The sequence below is a fragment of the Emydura macquarii genome, unplaced genomic scaffold (genome assembly GCF_026122565.2).
Source record: "Emydura macquarii macquarii isolate MOO-44397 ecotype Brisbane River unplaced genomic scaffold, CSIRO-AGI_Emac_v2 contig_3530, whole genome shotgun sequence".
In the NCBI taxonomy this organism is placed as follows: domain Eukaryota; kingdom Metazoa; phylum Chordata; order Testudines; family Chelidae; genus Emydura; species Emydura macquarii.
The window spans coordinates 9644411-9663888 of NW_027133667.1; the positions used below are offsets into that span (position 1 = coordinate 9644411).

The following is a 19478-nucleotide window of genomic DNA, read 5'->3' on the forward strand; positions in this document are numbered from 1 at the left end:
GCATCAACAAAATATTGAGATACCAAAGGGGGATTGTTGGATTCTTTTATCAGTTACCTGGTGTCTTCTTATACCCCCTACAGTGGGACAGCTGTATTCCAGAACTCCTAGAGGATCTTGTCTCTTTGCTTTCTGCTTGAGTTCTGTCTCTAAACCAAGCCTAGCACCTTGAGATAGTACCAATAATGATTATTGGGGAAACATTTAATATAGCTGAGAACCCTATGGGTTTGGTAAAACAGATATTGTAGTGTCTAAAGAGACAGCAGTTAAGGAGAAGTTAGAGTTACAAGACACTACTTTTCCAGTAGTATTTCTGACTGGGTGAGCATGCATGATATAAAGCTAATTTAACTAAAAATAAGTTTGTGAGAATTGAGTTATGAGGTGAAGTGGTTGGTAATGCATTACTTGGTATTGCAATGTGTCTACAGAAGTTCACTTTCAACATATATCCTGGGCGTTTCATTTGTATGGAAAGCGTAAAGGAGGTTGCTTACCTCCATTGAAACACTGTTAGCTAAAAAATGAAGATAGTTACTTTGCAGCGCCATGACAATACCTCTCTTTAATTCCCTCGAAAGCTGATTGTGCTCACTCACTCCATTTTAGAGATTCTTTATAGGAAAGTCTATGTGAGAGGTAGCCGAGAATGATACAAGGAGACATTAAGTTAGATCAAAAGCTAGCTATTTTTTAAATAATCCATTCTCATTTTCAATAAATTAGCAAGAAGATCAGTTGTTCTTCTATGATCCTTTTCCTGAGGATTAAGAATAGGAGAATAGCTCAAGTGTAAATTGCTTTCAAAATCTGCGAAGGGTGAACTATACTAGGTACTTGTTTCTGAGCAACAAATAGGGAGCATTAATTCAATGTATTGCACATACAGGCAAATATATACTCATCTTCACATTGAAGGAAATCTGTGACTTTCTGTTCTGTTAGAATGGTAGTAATTCTTTCCTGTATACAGAGGGCAGTTGCTTGTTAATTGTATCCTGAGGGAAAAGGACTAAGCAGAGGAAATAACTGGATAAGAGAAGAAAATGTGGTGGTGGGGAGAGTGAACTAAAGAGGTGGGTAAACTTTTGGAATGTGTAGGTAAAACATTAAAACCTACCATCGCCTGTTAATGTGTGCTGTATGATATTCTTCCACCATGAACCCAGATATACCTCTCCCCCTGTATTCCAGCTACCTGCTGCATGCTGAGGCACTTGAGGCACAATTATTGGCTATTTAAAGACTCCCAGAGTTCTCTCTTGAGCTCTACTGAGCAAGGTCTGGAATGAATTTCCTCTCTGGGTTTTATTTTTCAATACCTGGTTCTGTTGTGGGTCCCTGTGATCTTTTCTCTTTGTGCCATTGCATTCTTTTCATGCTGTGAAAAGAATTTCTGCTTTTCCTTAACAAAGTGTTCCTAGCAGCTGGACCATTTCCTTTCTCTCAGCAGGTCCTGAATGTTTTTATCGAAGAAGAGATGCCACTCAGGTGCTTAGATCAGCTTAAGTATAATCTTACCCAAGCTGTAATTGGGACGCTTTCTTCTTTGAGTGCTTGCTCATGTCATTTCCAAATAGGTGTGTGCATGCTCACTGGAAGTTTTTTCCCTTAGTAGTACCCATAGGTTCCTACTTGGAATGGACATGAGCAACACATCTCAAAGAACAACAGTTACAGAAGGTTAGTAACCGTTTTTTCTCTGTGACTGTATGAAAGAGCAACCTTACCTGAGAGCCTTCCTCAACCCTAAATTCATGTCACAAACACTGATTGTTGCTCAGAAGATATAGATAGCAGGTACTACCATAGTACATAATATAGTTACAAATATGTCCAAATATTTAGTTAATACCCCCTCTTCAGTTCTTCATAACTTGCTGAAATTTTCTATGCTTGGTCTCTGCCCCAGAAGTAAATTCTTTATAATGTAAGTAAAATCCATTTGATCCATTCTTGCCTTTTATAGAAAGGTGAAAAAATACCCTTTTAAAGTTAATTTTTAAGATTTATTTTTCCTGAAGTACAATTCAAGTGGCTGTTAAAACAATTTGACATTTTCCGGATGGATTAGCCTCTTTTAGTGTTTGTAAAATAATTAAAAATACATAAACCAGCCCTGACTTACAAACATTTAAAAACGGAGTTTCATAAATCCACTGCAGTAACTTGTGTTAGTGTTGGGAGCTAAGATACTGTTAATTATCATAGCAAGTTACAGCTAAAGATTGCAGCTAAAGATTGCATTGAAAGTTTTCAATACAGAATTTAATTGGAGAAGGGAAGAGAGATCGTCTTATGTTCACGTTAATAAATTTGTGAGGCCCTGAGCTACCATGGCAGTGGTATAGAAAATGAATTTGAGTAAATACAGATAAATTTGCATGTATAAGACATTGAGGTCCATAATGATATCTATAAGGGAAGTGATCCCCTTTTTTCTACCACCTTTTACTGCAATGAGAAATTTCCTTGTCTTGTGCTGCATGAGAACTCCATGTGAGAGTTTTGCTCTCCTCGTGGAGTTCCTAAACTGCACAGGTCAAGGGAATCGCCTTTCAACACAACCCAATTGCAGTTTGAATAGTGATTTCTCTCTTGTCAGAATAGTTTCCCTTAGTTATGTTTCTACTCCATATTTTAAACAGTTTCAAATAAGATAAAATGTATTGTCCTGAAAATCATGACCCTGGCAGCAGAGGTGAAACTGTTGGGCTGCCAGGTGAAAAAGATTTAATCCTTTCCCAGTTCTTTTGAGAAATCTTTTATTAATCCTTGAAACCTCATGTACGCCTTTAAGATATCAACATAGGCACTACAGGCTTCTACTTCTTGTGTGCAAAGTATTGAACATTACACTAAAATGGAGTAATGTCAGTCAGATAGAGTGCAAGCAACGCTGCAAAGTTATCAACATTTTTTCCCCTATTTATGCAGTTCCCTGAACTCTGATATTAGGAGTCTGATTTTTATGGTTTCTGTTTGTTTCCTTAACAGTTACTCTCTTTTATCTGGATTTTTGTACTCTTTCTGGATAATAATAATCGTCAATCTGAATGCAGCGATTTTCATAATCACTGTATCCTTATTTTTCCGTAATGGTCCTGTGACTATACAAATCTCTGTATTCTGAACACTCTGATCCCTCTGCTGTCATTCACTCCTGTACTGAGAACTGTCGAGCTCTTTCCCAACAGTACGGACAAAAAATGTGGGAGAAAAAAGTAGTTCAGGCGCTTCTGAATGGGCATCATGTTTTTCTTGAGTTTGCACATCCAATGAGCAGGGCTTATGGGCCAGGTCTCCATTTTTGCTGTGATGGAAGTAGCTGAAGCTTCAGGTTAGGTGATAGGTTATATGGGGCCCTGGTTCAAAAGTTTCTCTTCAGAATTGTTTTCCTCTGCAGAGCTGTGCATAGCACCTTCAGGAAAATTTCATTTTCAAATGTATATGCCCCTCCTATTGGGGTATTGTTCAAGTGATAATCTTTTCCCCTTAGTTCTGAGTGTTCTCTTTTCCAGCTTCTCCTGCCTCTTGCCTTTCATCTCCATTATGAAGTGCTTTTTTGTCTGCCTGGGGAGATGTAACAATAATAGAATCTGCTCCAAGGAGGAGCAAATCCTCTCCTACAGTTGTTGCTGGTGCGTAGCTTCTCTACCTACAGTCACTGAGCCAAGAGCCTTTTCTGCTCACAGATAACCCCATTTGAAAGGGGCCCACTGAGCTTGGAGAAGAGTAGAATCCTGGAGCAGATGGTAGTAGTCTTCCCTATCAAGAGCAGTTTTACAGTTTCTGCACCAGAGGAGAATGATAACACTGGCTCTGTGCCAGGAAAATCCCCTCCAGATTTAGTAGGTCAATGCCTTGGGTATACTCTTGAGATTCTCTTCTGCTATGATGTCATTGCTTCAGGTTAAAGGGAGAGAGAACATGTGAAACCATAAGTTCCTGAAGTGTTCATCCAACTTGTGGGTTTCCTAGGATCCGACTCAATTGAGTCTGACTTGGTCTCTAGGGCTTTTCTCTTTATGAAAAAGAGCTTCCTGTCATGACTAGAAATCTTACAAATACACTTGTAGATTAAAAAAAAAGTGCTTTATATCATTCACAGCTGGCTATTGTTCAGTTCAGTAATAATAATTCATTTTTTAAAAAAGGAACGTGCCTAATGTACTGGAGTCAGCAACCCAGGAAGGAAAGATAAAGAATGGTTACCAGGGATCAGAATTTCTGCAATTTTACTTTTCCATCAAATGTGTTCATTGGTTTGTTATTTTTCAAGATAATTTCCTGAACTACTTGCCTATTTGATAATTGATCTAAGGGAGACATTAGAAATAAAAGTCCTGCCCAATCTATTAAGCTATTTGATTTATCATCTGTAAGACTGAATACAGCATAAGACAGCAAACTGTTTGAGGGTTGGGTAGAAACAGCTGGAAAGAGGGGGGGAGTGAATATTAGGGTAAAACCTTGAGCTCTGACAGTGCCAAGGGTTAAGCTGTCAAATTTTGTAATATTTCAAAGTTGTTTAGTAATAAATCCTGACAGCACAATCTGAAGTGTTGTAATAAATGAATGTATTTACATCTGTCTTTAAATCATTTTCTTGTTACATCTTTTTTTCTCTCACACTCTTCCCTTTTCCCAATTCCCCTTTTCTTTTCCTATCTTTTATCTCTCTCTAGCATCCTGAAGTTTTATTGAGTCATCCATCCAAGCCAGTAAGTGCCCTGGCAAACAGGAGGGCCATTTCCAGCCCCATTTGTTTTTGTATGTGTTGCATGTATATTCACTTGTGCCTTCATATTCCTGGGCCAATACACACAATTTTTGGTGAGCTGTTTTGGGAATGGGTGTAGATGATGGTGGGAGAAGGGGATATCAAGTGCCTGAACAGCTGTACTCAAAATAGCCTTGAGGGATGCTTGTGCTTCTTTTTGCTACTTTTACTTAGCTTCACTTTCCATTTGGGCAGTTTGATGTAGTGCAATCCTTTTTTTTCCCCTCATGTCAGTTGCTTGTGGCATCCTGTAGCATTTCTGTCACCTCTGTTGTCTGTGCATTGTCACAGCAAGATTGTAATAGAATTTCCATGCAAGTAAGGCCTCTTGTGCAAAGCATTCTGGTTAATCACTCACATAAGTGCATTGAAAGATGCTGATTAAGTCACAACAAGGAGTTATGTTGCTAAAGTACCTGGGTAACCATTGTTCCTGCTGATGCTATGTTGGTTTATCTTTGGACCCAATCGTGCAAGCACTCTGCTTGAAGTTAATGAGTTCTTTGCAGGGAAGGCTTGTGGAATAAGGTCTTCACGTCATAAATCACAATATCCAAGATGCTTTGCATCATAGACTTTGCTTGGTTTTTTTTAATATTAATCACATTATTAAATCTCTTAGAGAAGTGTGATCTCTACTGGTTTTGACAGTGTTTAGTGAAAGTTTGTTTGTGTATTTGTGTATAAACACACAAGAATTATTTTCACAAGGTTTCAGGCTGTTATTCTTTAAATGACTACACATATACTTTCTAGTGTTTGTGATTTGGGTATGGTGGACACACTGGGATTCAGTGAAAGCAAGGGTCAAGGTCTCCAGCTCTGTTGAAGACAAACTTTTGCCAGCAGTAACACCAGGCAGCACCTGTGCCACTGCTCTTCTCATGCTTTTAGATAAGGGCATAAAAGAGGCATGTCCACCACCTCCCACTCATTTCTTTCTCGCCACCTGTGGCTAGAGTTGGAGCTACCTGTAGTATTTGCTTTGGTTAGCTGGTGGCTTGGTGACACCCATGTGAGGACAAATGCACAGGCCCCAAGCATAATTTTTTTGGGCCCAGTACAAACTTGTAACACGGGCCCGCTCCCACACACATACCACAATCCATCATCCCATGCATACAATCTTATGAGCCATGAAAAAATTTTTCCTCATGGTAATGGGGGTTGCAGCCTGGGCTGGGCCGCCCAGGGCCTCCCAGCCCTAGTAAAGTGTACCCTTTTTCCCTGTGTGGGGGCCCTGCAAATGCAGAGGGATTTCTGCCTCAAAGTTCACCTCATGAAAGAAGCAATGCATCCTGCATTGGATCCAAGCCCCAAACACGATGTAGAAGATTCAGAATCCACAAGGAGCACCCCTTCAACTGCCCTTGATTCAAGGCACAAATCTGGTGAGAAACAGTCACACTAGGTGAAAGTCTCCTCCTCCCCCAGTGCAGGAAATCTCTTCTCACGTTCCTGCTACCACCTCTCCACCTTCTGTTCTGGACCCTAGGAAGGAGAATTAATGGAGGAACCCCTTGATGATCCCCCCCATATTTCATCATCTTCAGATGAAGCCGTCACTTCAGATTTGACCTCCTCCTATTCCCCTGGAAGACTTCAAGGTCTGCCAGGACCTCATGAGGAGGGTGGCCACTTTCCCTGGGAGTTCAGGCAAACTTATGCAAGAAAACTTGCCCAGCCTCCTTCATACATGGTCCTGCCCCAGGCAGTGTTGCCCATCCCATCAGTTAAGTCTCAGTGGAACCAGTGAAAACCCTCTGGCAGACCTTGGCCTCTGTACCGCCTGCAACCAAGCGAGTAAACAAAGACACCAAGTCCTTCAGCAAGATTTCGATTATTTTTTACCCACACAGTTCCTTGTTCCTTGGCAGTCACAGCTGCTAATGAGTGGTCTCATCAATCCCATCCTAAAGCCATTTCCAAAGATAAGGAATTCAGGAGTCTAGATGTATATGACCTGAAAGCTTATTCCATTCCTACTTTTCAAATCAAAGTAGCTATCAGGCTCTCTCGTCTAAATATATTTATTATTAGTTTCTCTGCAATTTCTAAGTTTGCTGACAAGTTGCCAGAGGAATATAAGTAACAGTTTCTGGCCCTCATTTCAGAGGAGCACCTCCTGGCCCAAACATCACTTCAAGCAGCTATTGACATCACTGATAACAGCCTGGTGTTCCATGGCCACTGCGATTTCCATGAGGTGCTCTTTCTTGCAGCTCTTTCAAAGGAGCTGCAAAATATAGCAGAAGATTTACGCTTCAAAGGACCTAAACTATTTTCCAAAAAAAAACCAGATGATGCTGTGCACTCCCTGAAAGACTTCTCTGCAACACTTTGATCAATAGGAGTGCATGCTCTGGTTACAAGAGGAAACAGTTTAGGCCAGATTCTTCTAGGAGAAGGTAAGACCACCTCGATCTTGCCAGCCGTCTTCATCTATGGGAGTCCCTTGTCACCAGACAGCTGCAACCTCCAGGCAGTCATTTTTAACTTCTCGATTGAGGACAGCGTGCTAACCGTAACTCCTCCCTATGAAACATGCTTGTTCCTCTTTAACTGTGCTTGGGCAAACGTCACATCAGGCAAGTGGATGCTCAGCACATTAAAGGAGGGATATATTATACAGTTCACCTCCCTCCCTCTTCCCAACCCCACTTTCCCCATCCCTTTTCAGAGCCCTATCTCACAAGACTCTATTACTACAAGAAGTACTGTCTCTTTGGGAATTGGGAGTGATAGAAGATGTTCCTTACCAACACAGGGGGAAACGCTTCTGTTCCCAGTTCAGCGAAATATTCAGGATGGTCACCCCTGTTAGGGACCACATCTTGAACCCAGGTCCACAGGGCTCTTAAGAGTTAGGGGGTCCCAACCTGCCACCCACTGACCAGCTAACAGCTGGTAGAAATAGCAGCTGAACTCTAACTGAGAACTCCAGTCCTGGGATCTGATTGATGGAACCCTGGAGGTCCTGATTGGTCCCCAGCCTCTATTTAACTTAAGCACGGGAACAGGAAGCAGTCCATGCAGCTCAGTTCTACCTACTCAGGACTGCTTCTTCTTCAAAACCTGCTCCTATAGCTTGCTGCTGATCTCCTTGTCACCTGAGCCTGTCTGCCTTCTGACGCCTGGTTTGCCCTCTGGCCTGTCTCAGACTCTGACCCCCTGGTATCTGACTCCAGATCGTCCATGTTCCGGCTGTGACACCCTCGCTTCTGTTGTCCTTTCCCTGGAAATTGGAGATTAGTATGCTGCTCTCGATTTGCAGGATGAATACTTCTCTGTGATACATCCTGACCATAGGGAGTGTCTTAGATTCATAGTGGACAACAATTATCAGTAGCCACTACTTCGTTTTGAGCTGTCATCAGCCTTAAAGGTTTTCACCAAGAGCATGGCAGTTGTAGAAACCCATCTCTGCCATTTAAGTATTCAAATATTTCCTTAGTTGGACAATTGGCTAGTTCATGGAGCATCAAGTGCCCACGTCCAAAGCAGAATCCTTTCCAATAGAGACAGTTGTTCTCTTATCTGGGCCTGAACTAAATTTAGACGAATCACAGCTGCGACCAACCCAGCACATAACCTTAATAGGAGCAGACCTCGAGGCCCTGGCTTACCTTCCAAGGGAAAGGTTTCAGTCTATAGCCTTTCTTTCAGAGAGCCTCAAGTCCAATCCAGTAACATCAGTGTGTTCCTGCTTACAGCTCCTGGGCCATGTGACCTTGTGTACTTATGTGACTCTGCATGCTTCACATTTGCTGTCTGCAGACTTGGCCCTGTTCAATATATCATCCTTCAAGGCACCCTCTGCACAGAAGATTTTGTGATTGCTGCAGTCTGTGGACTGATAGTTGGATGTACTTAATGAGTGCAAAGATGTTACGTTTCTGTCCCGGGACCAACTATAACTCTGGTAATGGATGCATTTACCAAAGGTTGGGAGGCCCATCTTTGTAAACTTCAAGCTCAAGTTCTTTGGTTACCGCAGAAAGTTTTGTTCCACATAAATGTGTTTAGAACTGTGAGCTATTCGTCAGGCCTGCAAAATGATTGTCCACTATCAAGAACCAGGTAATATAAGTTCTTATGGACAACACCACTGCCATGTTTTATCTGAACAAGCAGGGCCATGCAAGATTGTCTCAGATATTCCTGAAAGTTGTCCTCTCATGGAATCTATGTATAAGAAACAGTGGCTCCCTGAAGGCGTTCCACCTTCCAGGAGTGAGAAACATGATTGCGGATTCCCTCAGCAGAGTTTTCTTAGACCAACACGAGTAATCAATTAGAAAAGACATTCTTCTGCAAATTTCAACCGCTGGAGCTACCCAGTAATAGACTTGTTCATGACCAACCTGAACAAGTACATGAGATTTTGCTCCAGGGCTGGTCGCAACCTGGGCTCTATCACAGATGCCTTCCTTCTCCCTTGGCCTAGTCATCTTCTGTACACATTTTCTCCAATTCCTCTTATTCTGATGGTACTCAGGATACTGAGAAGAGAAAGCAACATAAACGTTGTGGCACTAACATGGCCAACCAATATTAGTGCATGGATCTACATCAGCTTTCTATGCAATCACTGGTGACTTTATCTAGTCAAAGATCTCCTGTCTCAAAAGCAAGATAAATCTCTGCATCCCAATCTGCAATTTCTCCATCTCACAGCATGTATGATTTCTGGTTGAATTTTCAGGAGAAATCATGCTTTCAAGAAGTTCAGGCCATGTTGATGAACAGCAGAAAAGAACCCACTAGAGCCACATATGCAACATAGTGGAAGAGATTTTTTTTATTTGGGCACAATCTCTGCATTTACCACTCCTTCACAAAGAAATTACATATGTGCTGGATTTTCTGTTGCGCCTGAAATTGTCAGGCCTTTCAGTTAGTTCCATGAGTCCAACTGGCTTCCGTTTCTGCACTGCATCTGCCCATTAGAGGGGTTTTGTATTTTCTCTCATCCTCTTAATTCCCAATGCTGGAAAATGGAAGGATTAAAAACAGTTACTAACCTGTACAGTAACTATTGCTCTTGAAGATGTGTGGTGCATATATATGTTCCATGACCCTCCCATTTACCCCACTACTTCCGACATTACAAATGCTGATGCAAAGGTACCGAGAGGGAGGCAACATCCCTTTTATTCCTTTGTCTAAGAGTATGAGAAGAGCATGAACACATGCGCCACTTCCATGCATGTTGGCAGATGTGTCTGACTCAAGTGCATTGGGCATTTGTATATGTGCACAACAATTCTTGAACAATTGTTACTGTACAGCTAACTAATCATTTTTTCCTTGGTGTTTTTATTAGGCAATTTTTCCATCATCCTCCCCATTAACAATTCATTGGATAGTAGAAACAAGTAGTAAATCTGGGAAAAGGAGGTTATTCTCACGTGTACAAACTTAGGGAAAGAGGTGAGGGGGGATTCTGTGGAGAACAATGGAGATAAGAACAATTGTTAAGATACTTGAAGCACAAAAACACTCATTCAATACATTTTAAAAATGTATTTTATATGCACATAATAAACATTAATGAAATATTCTGATCTGTTCCTTGTGCAAAGATCAGGAAATTCATAATAAAATATTTCCCAAAAGATACGTAATTTTTTTAATCTTTCCTGTGCCAGTATCGGCATGCAGGGAGGAAAACAATCTCTTCCATTTCTCTTTGTCATTGCTGCTGCTTCCATTTACTCTGTGGTGCTGAGATGAACTATTCTGCCCTCCACATTAGGGGTTCTTCTTAAGGTTTCTCTTAGGTACCCTCATTTCCTCACACCAGTTTGTTTCTACTTGACAGCTTCATTTGGGAGTCTGTGTTGGCATCCAAAGTGCATACCCCATATATGTCCAATGCTTCCTTCTGATTCTGATGGAAACAAGCTGCTGGATGGTGATTTTTCATATCTTTTTTTTTTTTTTTGGTGATAAAGTCTCTCTAATCAGTGCCCAGAATCTTTCATAGCCACTTATTTTTGAAGGCATCTAGTTGTCTAACATTTCGGTACATCTCCAGCTTTTGCAGCTATATGTTAATACCAAGATTATGTTTGAATTGAAAATTGTTGCTTTTGTTCTGATGCTGTATATCTTTGATTTACATACATTGTTGAATTTAGTAAATGTGGTGGTGCCTTTCCTGTCCTTCACATCACTTCCTTCTTGAGGTCTCTGTTGCCTAATATGGTGCTGCCAGGTATCTTATATATAAGATAGTGAATATAAAATGTGAAGGATGAAGTTGTTTCATAAGAGGTAACATTTCTTTCCCAAAGGTAGTATATAATACAACTGAAATTGTTTTTGAACAGTTTCAGCCAGAACCGTTCAACATTTCCCAGAATGAAGATGTGAACAAATACATTGTTCTTGCCAGGTTAAAAAATTCTGGCAACCTTTTCTTTTAAAACCTCAGATGGTCCTATACTTTTGGAGCAGGGACTTGAAATATGGCAGAGGGGTGGCTTTTATGTCAAGAATCTGCCTTGCCAGCCCTGTGTGATTCCACTCAAATTTGGTCTAGTTATAAGTTTTGAAAAATCAGTTTGCATGTGCTCAGTAGAAACTTCTTGGATCTTAGCAGATAAATTCCCCTAAGATTCAGTTCACACTGAGCAAAATTCCAGCCTGGGGCTGATCAGGACTTTCCTTGCAATTGGAGCTTTGGGCTGCTGTATTCTGGTCTGCATCTGGGCTTCTGAATTGAAAGCAGAGAGTCTGTCTTTCCCAATGACCACCCTTCTGGGATCAGGCAACTGACTGATTTGGATGCAGAGGGGACAAAAGTTAGACCTGTGTGTTTGTGTTGGGGGAAGTAGATTAGGATAAAGTGCCAGGGTGCAGGGCAGAAACTGGGTTGGGAAGTTGGCAGGGGCAAGAGACAGGGAAACTTTTACTGTGAGTTGTGGGGGGCAGAGACAGTGCCTGGTAGGGCAAGGAGAACTGTGGCTGGCTGAACAGAGAGACAGGACGGGAGATTGGATGAGGAGCTGAGGATGGGGAGATTGGGACTGACTGTGAAGGAGCCTTGGAGACAAGGATCTGGGATTGGGGGCTGGCAAAGTGATTAGGACTGGGGGGAGGCTTCGATGGGGGAGTATATTTGGGTGAGATTAGGATTGACTGGGCAGAAACACTGGAATTTGGATGAAGAACCTGAGGAGTAGAGACTGGAAGTGGCTGGATTAAGAGTATGGAACTGGAAGGAGGAGTTGGGTGGGGAAGAGACATAGGACTGGAAAAACATCAGGTTCAAGGTGATGGTACAGACAGAGTCATGCTTCAGGGACTAGAAAAGAATCTGTGCCATGTGGAGCCCATTTCTCTCCAGAGTTTGTAATGGAATTCAAGATTCCTGAGTCTCATCAATCCTCTGCTGTCAGCAAATATCTGTGAAATTCACTTGCAAAGTCTGTCAATCACCCACCTCTGAAATTGGTCCACATAGAGGATGACAAGCTTCTACAGCTATTAGTTAGCTCAAGTGGCCGAGGTCTGCATAGTGGATCTAAACTTTCCAGCCTTGCTAATAGTCATAGAGTTTAAGGCCAGACTTGACCACCAAATCATCTTGTCTGATCTCCTATATATCACAGGCCACCACCACCACCCAGCATCTGCACACTAAATCCAACAACTGAAATTAGACTAAAGTATTACAGCCTACAGGAAACCGTCACAGATAGAGAATAGGAGGAATTGAGGCCTGGTCTGCACTAAAAGATTACTGTATTTCCCCATGTATAAGACGCACCCTTTTTCGAAAAATTTGGGGTCTAAAAACTGGGTGCGTCTTATACAGTGGTTGTAGATTTTTTTACTTGCATTTATGATGAATAAAACTTGAGTTCAATAACTTTATGTAATACATTTTTTTTCAAATTTCGGACCCCAAATTAAGGTGCGTCTTATACATGGGGAAATACGGTAGTTTGATCCAGCTATGTCACTCAGGGGTGTGAAAAATCCATACCCCTCAGCATTGTAGCTAAGCCAAAGTAATTTCTAGTGTAGACAGTGCTAGGTCAACAGAAGAATTATTCTGTTGATCTAGCTACCACCTCTCAGGGAAGTGGATTACCTGCACTGGTTGGCGTAGGTAGTGTCTATACTGAAGTGCTACAGCGGTGCAGCTGCAGTGTTTCAACTACGTACACAAGCCACAAGGTGCACCAGTTCAGGGAATTGATTAAAGCAGATATACGCAGAAGTTCCCAGCAAGTGGCCTGCACCACATACTGCTGAGGTTGGTGAAAAAACCCCAAAGTCATGACCAATCTGACCTGTGGGAAAAATTCCTTCTTAACCCCATATGTGGCTATCCATTAGATCAGGGGTTTTCTACTTTCAAATTTTCACCTGACGCACCCCTTCATGGTTTTCACTCTACCTGATGTTACCACGGTTGCAATAAAAGGAATAATGGCCTAAAATATACATTCAGGACCGTTTTCTATTTGATTTTTTTTACTTTTGCACTTCTGTCTTCTTCCGCAGGTCCATCCCTAGGGAGGTGTGGGGCCTAGGGCAAAGTACACTGTGTGGGCCCCTCGCCCAACTCTAGTGGCATACCCTGGGTCTCCGGCACCTAGGGGCCAAGCCTGCATTTGGACATTCCCTCCCCAGGCTTCACTCCCCTCCCCTTCCCTGTACAGGGCAGGAGGGGTTCTCAGCTACCACAAGACGGTGCCACCCTCCAGCTGCCGGGGGGAGGGCCTGTACCTGCTGGGAGGGGGGAACATGTCACTTACCTCCTCCTATACAGGGCAGCAGAGCCGGCTCTGGCTGGGCTCCGCAGCCCCTCCCCTGCACTTACCCACCAAGCCCCTTGCACTTACCTGCCGCATGGTGCCTGGCTATGGCCAGGCTCTGCCACCACCCGGCCCCGCACTTACCTGCCAGGCTCCATTACCCCCTGGCTCTGGCTGGGCTCCGCTGTACCCTGCCCCCGCACTTACCTGCCGGGCTCTGCCACATCCCACTCCCACACTTATCTGCCCACCCGCCCTCTGCATTTATCTGCCACACAGCGCCTGGCTCTCCTGCTCCAGCCCCGCAGTCCAGCACCAGCTCGGACAGGGCAGCCTCACGCCCCAGCAAGTGGGCGGGGGGGAGCACCTGGCTAGCCCTTCACGATGCACAGCGGGGATGGGAGCGCAGGAGGCTCCCAGCTGTGTGTCATGACCCGGTCCCCCCACTGCAGGCCAGCACCTGGGGTCCCCCCAGTAGGCAATTGCCTGCCTTCTGCCTGGTCCGGTGTGCAGCCAGAAGGCGGGCTGCAGCCACCTGATCCCCCCCGGTTGAAAACCTCTGCGTTAGATGCTGAGTATGTGAGCAAAAATCAGCTAAGCACCTGAGAAGGAGAATGCTTGGTGCCATGTGGGAGTGTATTATTTGTACCCTGACCTGATGGCTACCTAAGTGGACACTTACAGCAGGCCTGGTGCTGGACACCGGGTCAAGTGAGGCTGCCTACAGGGAGCTGGAAGGTGGCCACTTTCACTCAGGCGCCTCACTGGCGGCGAGTTCCCGGGACTTGGCCGCCATCCACTAGATAGTAGAAAGTATTCAAGGTCGTAAACAAGATAGTTGTGTGAGCTAAGAAGCTACCAGTAATATGTAAGCTGTTCCCGTGTGAAGTAGGTGAAATTATATAATAGCCAATCAGCAATTGTGTGACCATTGTATGCAAAGATGATAAAAAGGTATATAAGCTGGGAGGCAAGAGGGAATAAATGATTCTGCTTGCAATCATACTGGTTGTTGTGCTTTATCTGTCCTGCATCCTCTGTCATCAGCAGTGGAACTCTCCCTCATCCTCTGCCATCAGCAGTGGAACCCGACAGTGCCACCTCCAAGCACCATCCCATCCTGTCCAATGTCCCATCTCCAGCTGTGACAGAAGGAGACACAAAATTACATTTGGGGGGAAAACGGTCCCTTCCTGATCCCTGCAGGTGACTGGCTAAAACCCTGAAGCATGAGATATTAGAAATATAAAAAAACAAACCAGAAGGGACCGGCTTGCGAGTCCTGTTCCCCACCATCAGAAGCAACCCTGTCATGTATATCACTCACAACTTTGTGCAGCTCTTTCTTAAAATTAATTAGGTTGTTTGCCCCCACATTTCCTATTGGAAGGCTGTTCCAGAACCTTACTCCTGTGATAGTTAGAAACCTTCTACTATGGAGGTGTCAATATAATGCCCCATGATAGAATTTCTGTTTTTTTCAGTTGGCTTTTTTATAAACTTAGGAAATTACTGACACGCGCACACGATATTAAAAGAACATTTTTCCCACCAAACTGCATCACTTTACAAAACCAGTGATAATGCTTATATCATCTATGCCTGACTAAAATTTTTAGGTGCTTTCTTCAAGTGCTTGCATATGTCTGTTCCACTGTAGGTGTATGCGCATCCTGTGCACTGGTGCCAGAGTTTTCCCTAGTGGTACTCATAGGCGTCGCCTTGCCCACAGCCAAACTTCTTGTGCTCCAAAGCAAGAATGTGAAGGGTGGCGCTACCCTACTCTTTTTTTCAGTTCCTTCTGACTGTCAGTGGTCAGAGCACTTTGTGTTCTCTGTGAAGAAAAATCTTCTCCGTACTCTGTTTCTAGAGTTGTATTATTTTTCGTTGCTTAATGCTTAACATTTTTTCATTTTTTTTTCTTTATTTCTTATTTTATTTCAAATCTAGTTAGTCGATTTCTTTAGTCAGATGGGCCTCCTGGCCCCTCCTGTTGTGGACCATGGCATAGGGTTCCCCAGTAAGTTTCAAACCTTGCTTGGGTTGCAGAAGGCCTGTGCTAGTCAGTGACCCTCATTTGTGCTGTCTCAAGTGCTTGAGTGAGGACCACATTAGAGACAGGTGTTTTATTTGTTATAGCATTCAGACCAGGACAAAGAAGCTGAGGGAAGAGTGCCTCTGATACATACTGATAGAGGCTGCTCTTAGACTGGCATCAGAATGTTCTTGGTCATCCAAGGGAAGTTGTTTGGAGTGCTCTTCCAGCCATTCCTGCAAAAAGAGACTATAGGTGATCTCTGTCATGTGTTGTCTTTGAGGCCCAAGACTTGAGAGCTGACCCAGCCTTAGGAAACATAAGCAGAAGTTAGCATTGGGCTCTCAAAGTTCAGGGGGGCAGAATTCTTCCACAGAAGGTTATTATGGTACCGACGAGAGTACATTTTTCGGCTCACTGGTACTGTCTCACATGGATAGATCTGAGCCCTCGACTCTGATGCCTTCCCAGGGGCCATTGAAACTGGCTGCTACTTCGGTTGTGACAAATCAAACCTCCCTGATCCTGGCTGGACAGCTGCCCAAGTTAGTACTGATGATGCCGGAGACTTATGCTGCCGCCAGGGGTTAGTTACGCTTATTGGTACCGCCATCCCCTTGCCGCAGGGAGAAGACTCTTGTCCAGCATCACTATAGGTGCTGAGATCGTTAGCCACAGGGAAGGGCTATCAACTTCAGCTCCTTCGACTTCCTCTTTGTAAGTGCCAGCTCCTTGATGCTGCATATTATTAGCTAGCAGTTAGGAAGCTGTCCATGCTTCCTTCAGTACTGCATTCATGGCATTGATCTAGATCAAAGTCATTGAGGACCCCTCCCGGTACTGCACCACTCTGACTCTTGTAATACTCCAATTCTTTGTCAGACTCCAAGGTGGGTCTCTGGTCTCATGATACCCGAGAGTACAGAGCTTCTCGGTCCATTTCCCATGCTCACCAGCATAGGTCTGAGCCCTGCCAGTAATTGGAATGCTTGGTTAGACATGCCTGAGGCCTGGTACCACACCAGCCCCCTCACTGGCCCTATTGGATGCCCTGGGGGATGCCCCCAGCATCCAGATCCACATTGCCAATATCTAGCATGGGTAGATCCCCTGGGGGGGGCCTTCTTCTGCTGTTATTAAGGGATCTATGACAGTTAGTACCAGTCAGCCTTTGGAGACTCAAGTACAGGACTTGCCTCAACCTGCTCCAGAACCTCAGTCTGCCCCAGTACCTCAGGACCAGTTTTTACACATCCTCCTCATCAGCTGATGAGGCCCTGATACAGGTGGCACCCTCCCAAGTACCAGATGACTTTAAGGCATACCAGAAACAACTTGGGAGAATGGCAGTTCTCTGGGAGTTCAAGTGGAGCAGAATACACACAAACTGATGCATATTTTCTGTCACACTGCCTATAAATGAGGTCATTATGCAGCCTGGCAAAATACTGTGCCAGACCCCTTCCTCCATTCCACCTGTGACCAAATGAATAGAACATAAATACCAGGGGGGGTTGAGCAATTTTACCTACATCCTACATCGGTCTCTCTTTGTGGCCACGGTTAGTGAGAGAAGTCATTAGGACCAGACTAAGGCTACCCCTGAAGAAGAAGATGCCAAGAAAGAACCTTTTCAGTAGAAGAATTTATTTTGGCAACCCAGAACTGTAAACTTGCTGTAATCACCAGGCACTGCTGGCAAGGTATGACTCTTCTAAATGGGACGTGATCTATCACTTCGCAAATTATCTGCCAGAAGGTTCCAAAGAACAATTTCAGTCACTTGTTGCTGAGGGCTGCCTCATTTCTTGATCAGTTCTGTAGGCATCCTTAGACAGAGTGGATTCTGCAGCCAACCTGTGGCAGTGGCAGAGACTATGTGTCAATCCTCCTGGCTGCAGTCCTTGAGGATCCCAGTAGATGTGCAACAGACAATTGAGGAGCTTCCCTACAAGGGATGTGCTTGTTCTCATCTAAAACAGATCAGGCATTGCACACACTGAAGGACTTCACCATGGTTTTGAAATTTTCGGCCTCTGTTTCAGCTATGAAGAGAACAAAATATTATCCTCAGTACCAGCCTAGATAGCAGCATTAGCCCTACTATCAGGCTGCCCAGCCTAAGAGAAGGTTAAGGTCGTAATTCCCTCTACTTCCTCAGTCTCTTCATTCAGACATCTCCGGGCCATGAAGCAGTTGGTTTGACAGTATGTTGAGGACAGCATATTACCAGACCTGGGTCTCACAGGCCTTCCATACCTTTCCAGGACAGGTTACCCCATTTCCTTTGGGTGCTAAGCACAGTGGAATCAGGATATACTATGCATTGTCATGGTGTCACCCTCTTCCCACCCTTTACCCCGTCCCTCTTCAGAGACCCCTGTCATGAGTCTGTACTAAGGCAAAAAATAGACCCCCACAGAAGAGGCTTCCTTCTCCACTGCGTAGGGGGATTTATTCTTGATATTTTTTAATACCCAAGACCGGAGAAGGTCTAAGACCCATTGTAGTCCTTCAGAATCTGACCAAATGCATCAAGAAGATAAAATGGTATCCCTGGCTATGATTATACCTTTCCTATACTTGGAAGACTGATATCCTACCTTCGAGTTACAGGATGCGTGCTTCCATGTGATGATCCATCCTGGCCCCAGGAAGTCTCTGAGGTTTGTGGTAGGAGACAGTTATTACCATTCTGCCCTTCGGTCTGTGACTGGCACCAAAGATCTTTACCAAGTGCATTGGTGGTGGAGACAGTGGCCTGCATATACCAAAGAGACGTCGATGTGTATTCTTACTGGGATTACTGGGTTGGTTCACGGTCGCTCCAGTCACCAGGTACAGGCCATCAAACTCTGTCCAATGTTCTGGACCTGAAATTAAACAAAAAACAAAAAAATAATCAGTTATCGCCTCTACAAAGGATGGAGTTCAGAGGGGTGGTTCTGGATTTGATCTCTACCAGAACATTTTTGCCTCTTTCCAGATTTCAGACTCTACAGGGCCTCTGTGCATCTCTCAGGGATCATCCACCCAAGCACTGAGGAATTACCTCAGGCCATTAGGTCACATGCAGCATGTACATATGTGATCCTTTATGACAGGCTGTATCTTAGTGCTTGCAAGCATGGCTCTAGTCAGTCTGTTATCCTCAGAATCACTGTTTGGACAAAGCAGTATGCATCCATAAGGGTCATCTCTGAGATGATGGATAAGGCAATACAACACGTGCAGTGGAGTCCCCTTCTCTTTAGCACTCCCTTCCTTGACTTTGGTAGCAGACATTTATCCCTGTGGTGAGGAGCACATCTGGGCCATCTTCAGGCTCTGGGTTTGTGAACTGCATGCAAGACCAGATTACACATCAGTGTCCTCAAGTTGTGTGCAGCATTCTTTGCATGTCAGCAGTTTGTGCCTCACATTCAGGGCAAGGCTGCTCAGGGGTTTACCAACAATACTACAGCAGTGTTTTGTGTGAACAGACGGGGGCACCAGGTTAGACAGATGTGCCAGGAGGATGTCAATACTATATGGCATTTCTGCATATGGAGCTGAGTCGCTAGAGTTCAAAATGGCTCGGCGGATCATCTGATCAAATCCTTTAATTTTGGCTGTATTGAGGGACCATTCACAGGCTTTCTAGTTTCGATGTTCTGACAGGGAATGTTCCATCAGTGAATCTTTTTGCGACCCAACAAAACAAAGTGTCTGTGGTTCTGCTCCAGGATAGGTCACAGCCCCAGATCAATATAGATTGTTTCTGTCTGTCAAGGAACTAGCACCATCTTGGGATTTTAATTTAGTTTTGTCTGATTTTATGGATCTGCCTTTTGCACCTTCAGCATCGTGCTTGCTTCTACACTTTCCAGTGACAGTAGCTTCC

General features: G+C 44.0%; 1 protein-coding gene across 13 annotated transcripts in view; it reads left to right on the plus strand.

Moving 5' to 3' along the window:
- Positions 1-19478, plus strand: part of ERC1 (ELKS/RAB6-interacting/CAST family member 1) — a 530012-nt gene that overhangs the window by 218575 nt on the left and 291959 nt on the right. For 8 of the 13 annotated variants that reach the window (XM_067536284.1, XM_067536288.1, XM_067536286.1 and 5 more), the window contains one exon: positions 4692-4727. The exons of the other annotated variants lie outside the window; for them this stretch is intronic. In XM_067536284.1, the coding sequence (XP_067392385.1) occupies positions 4692-4727 (36 nt within the window). The remainder of the gene's footprint in view (positions 1-4691; positions 4728-19478) is intronic. 13 annotated transcript variants of the gene reach the window in all.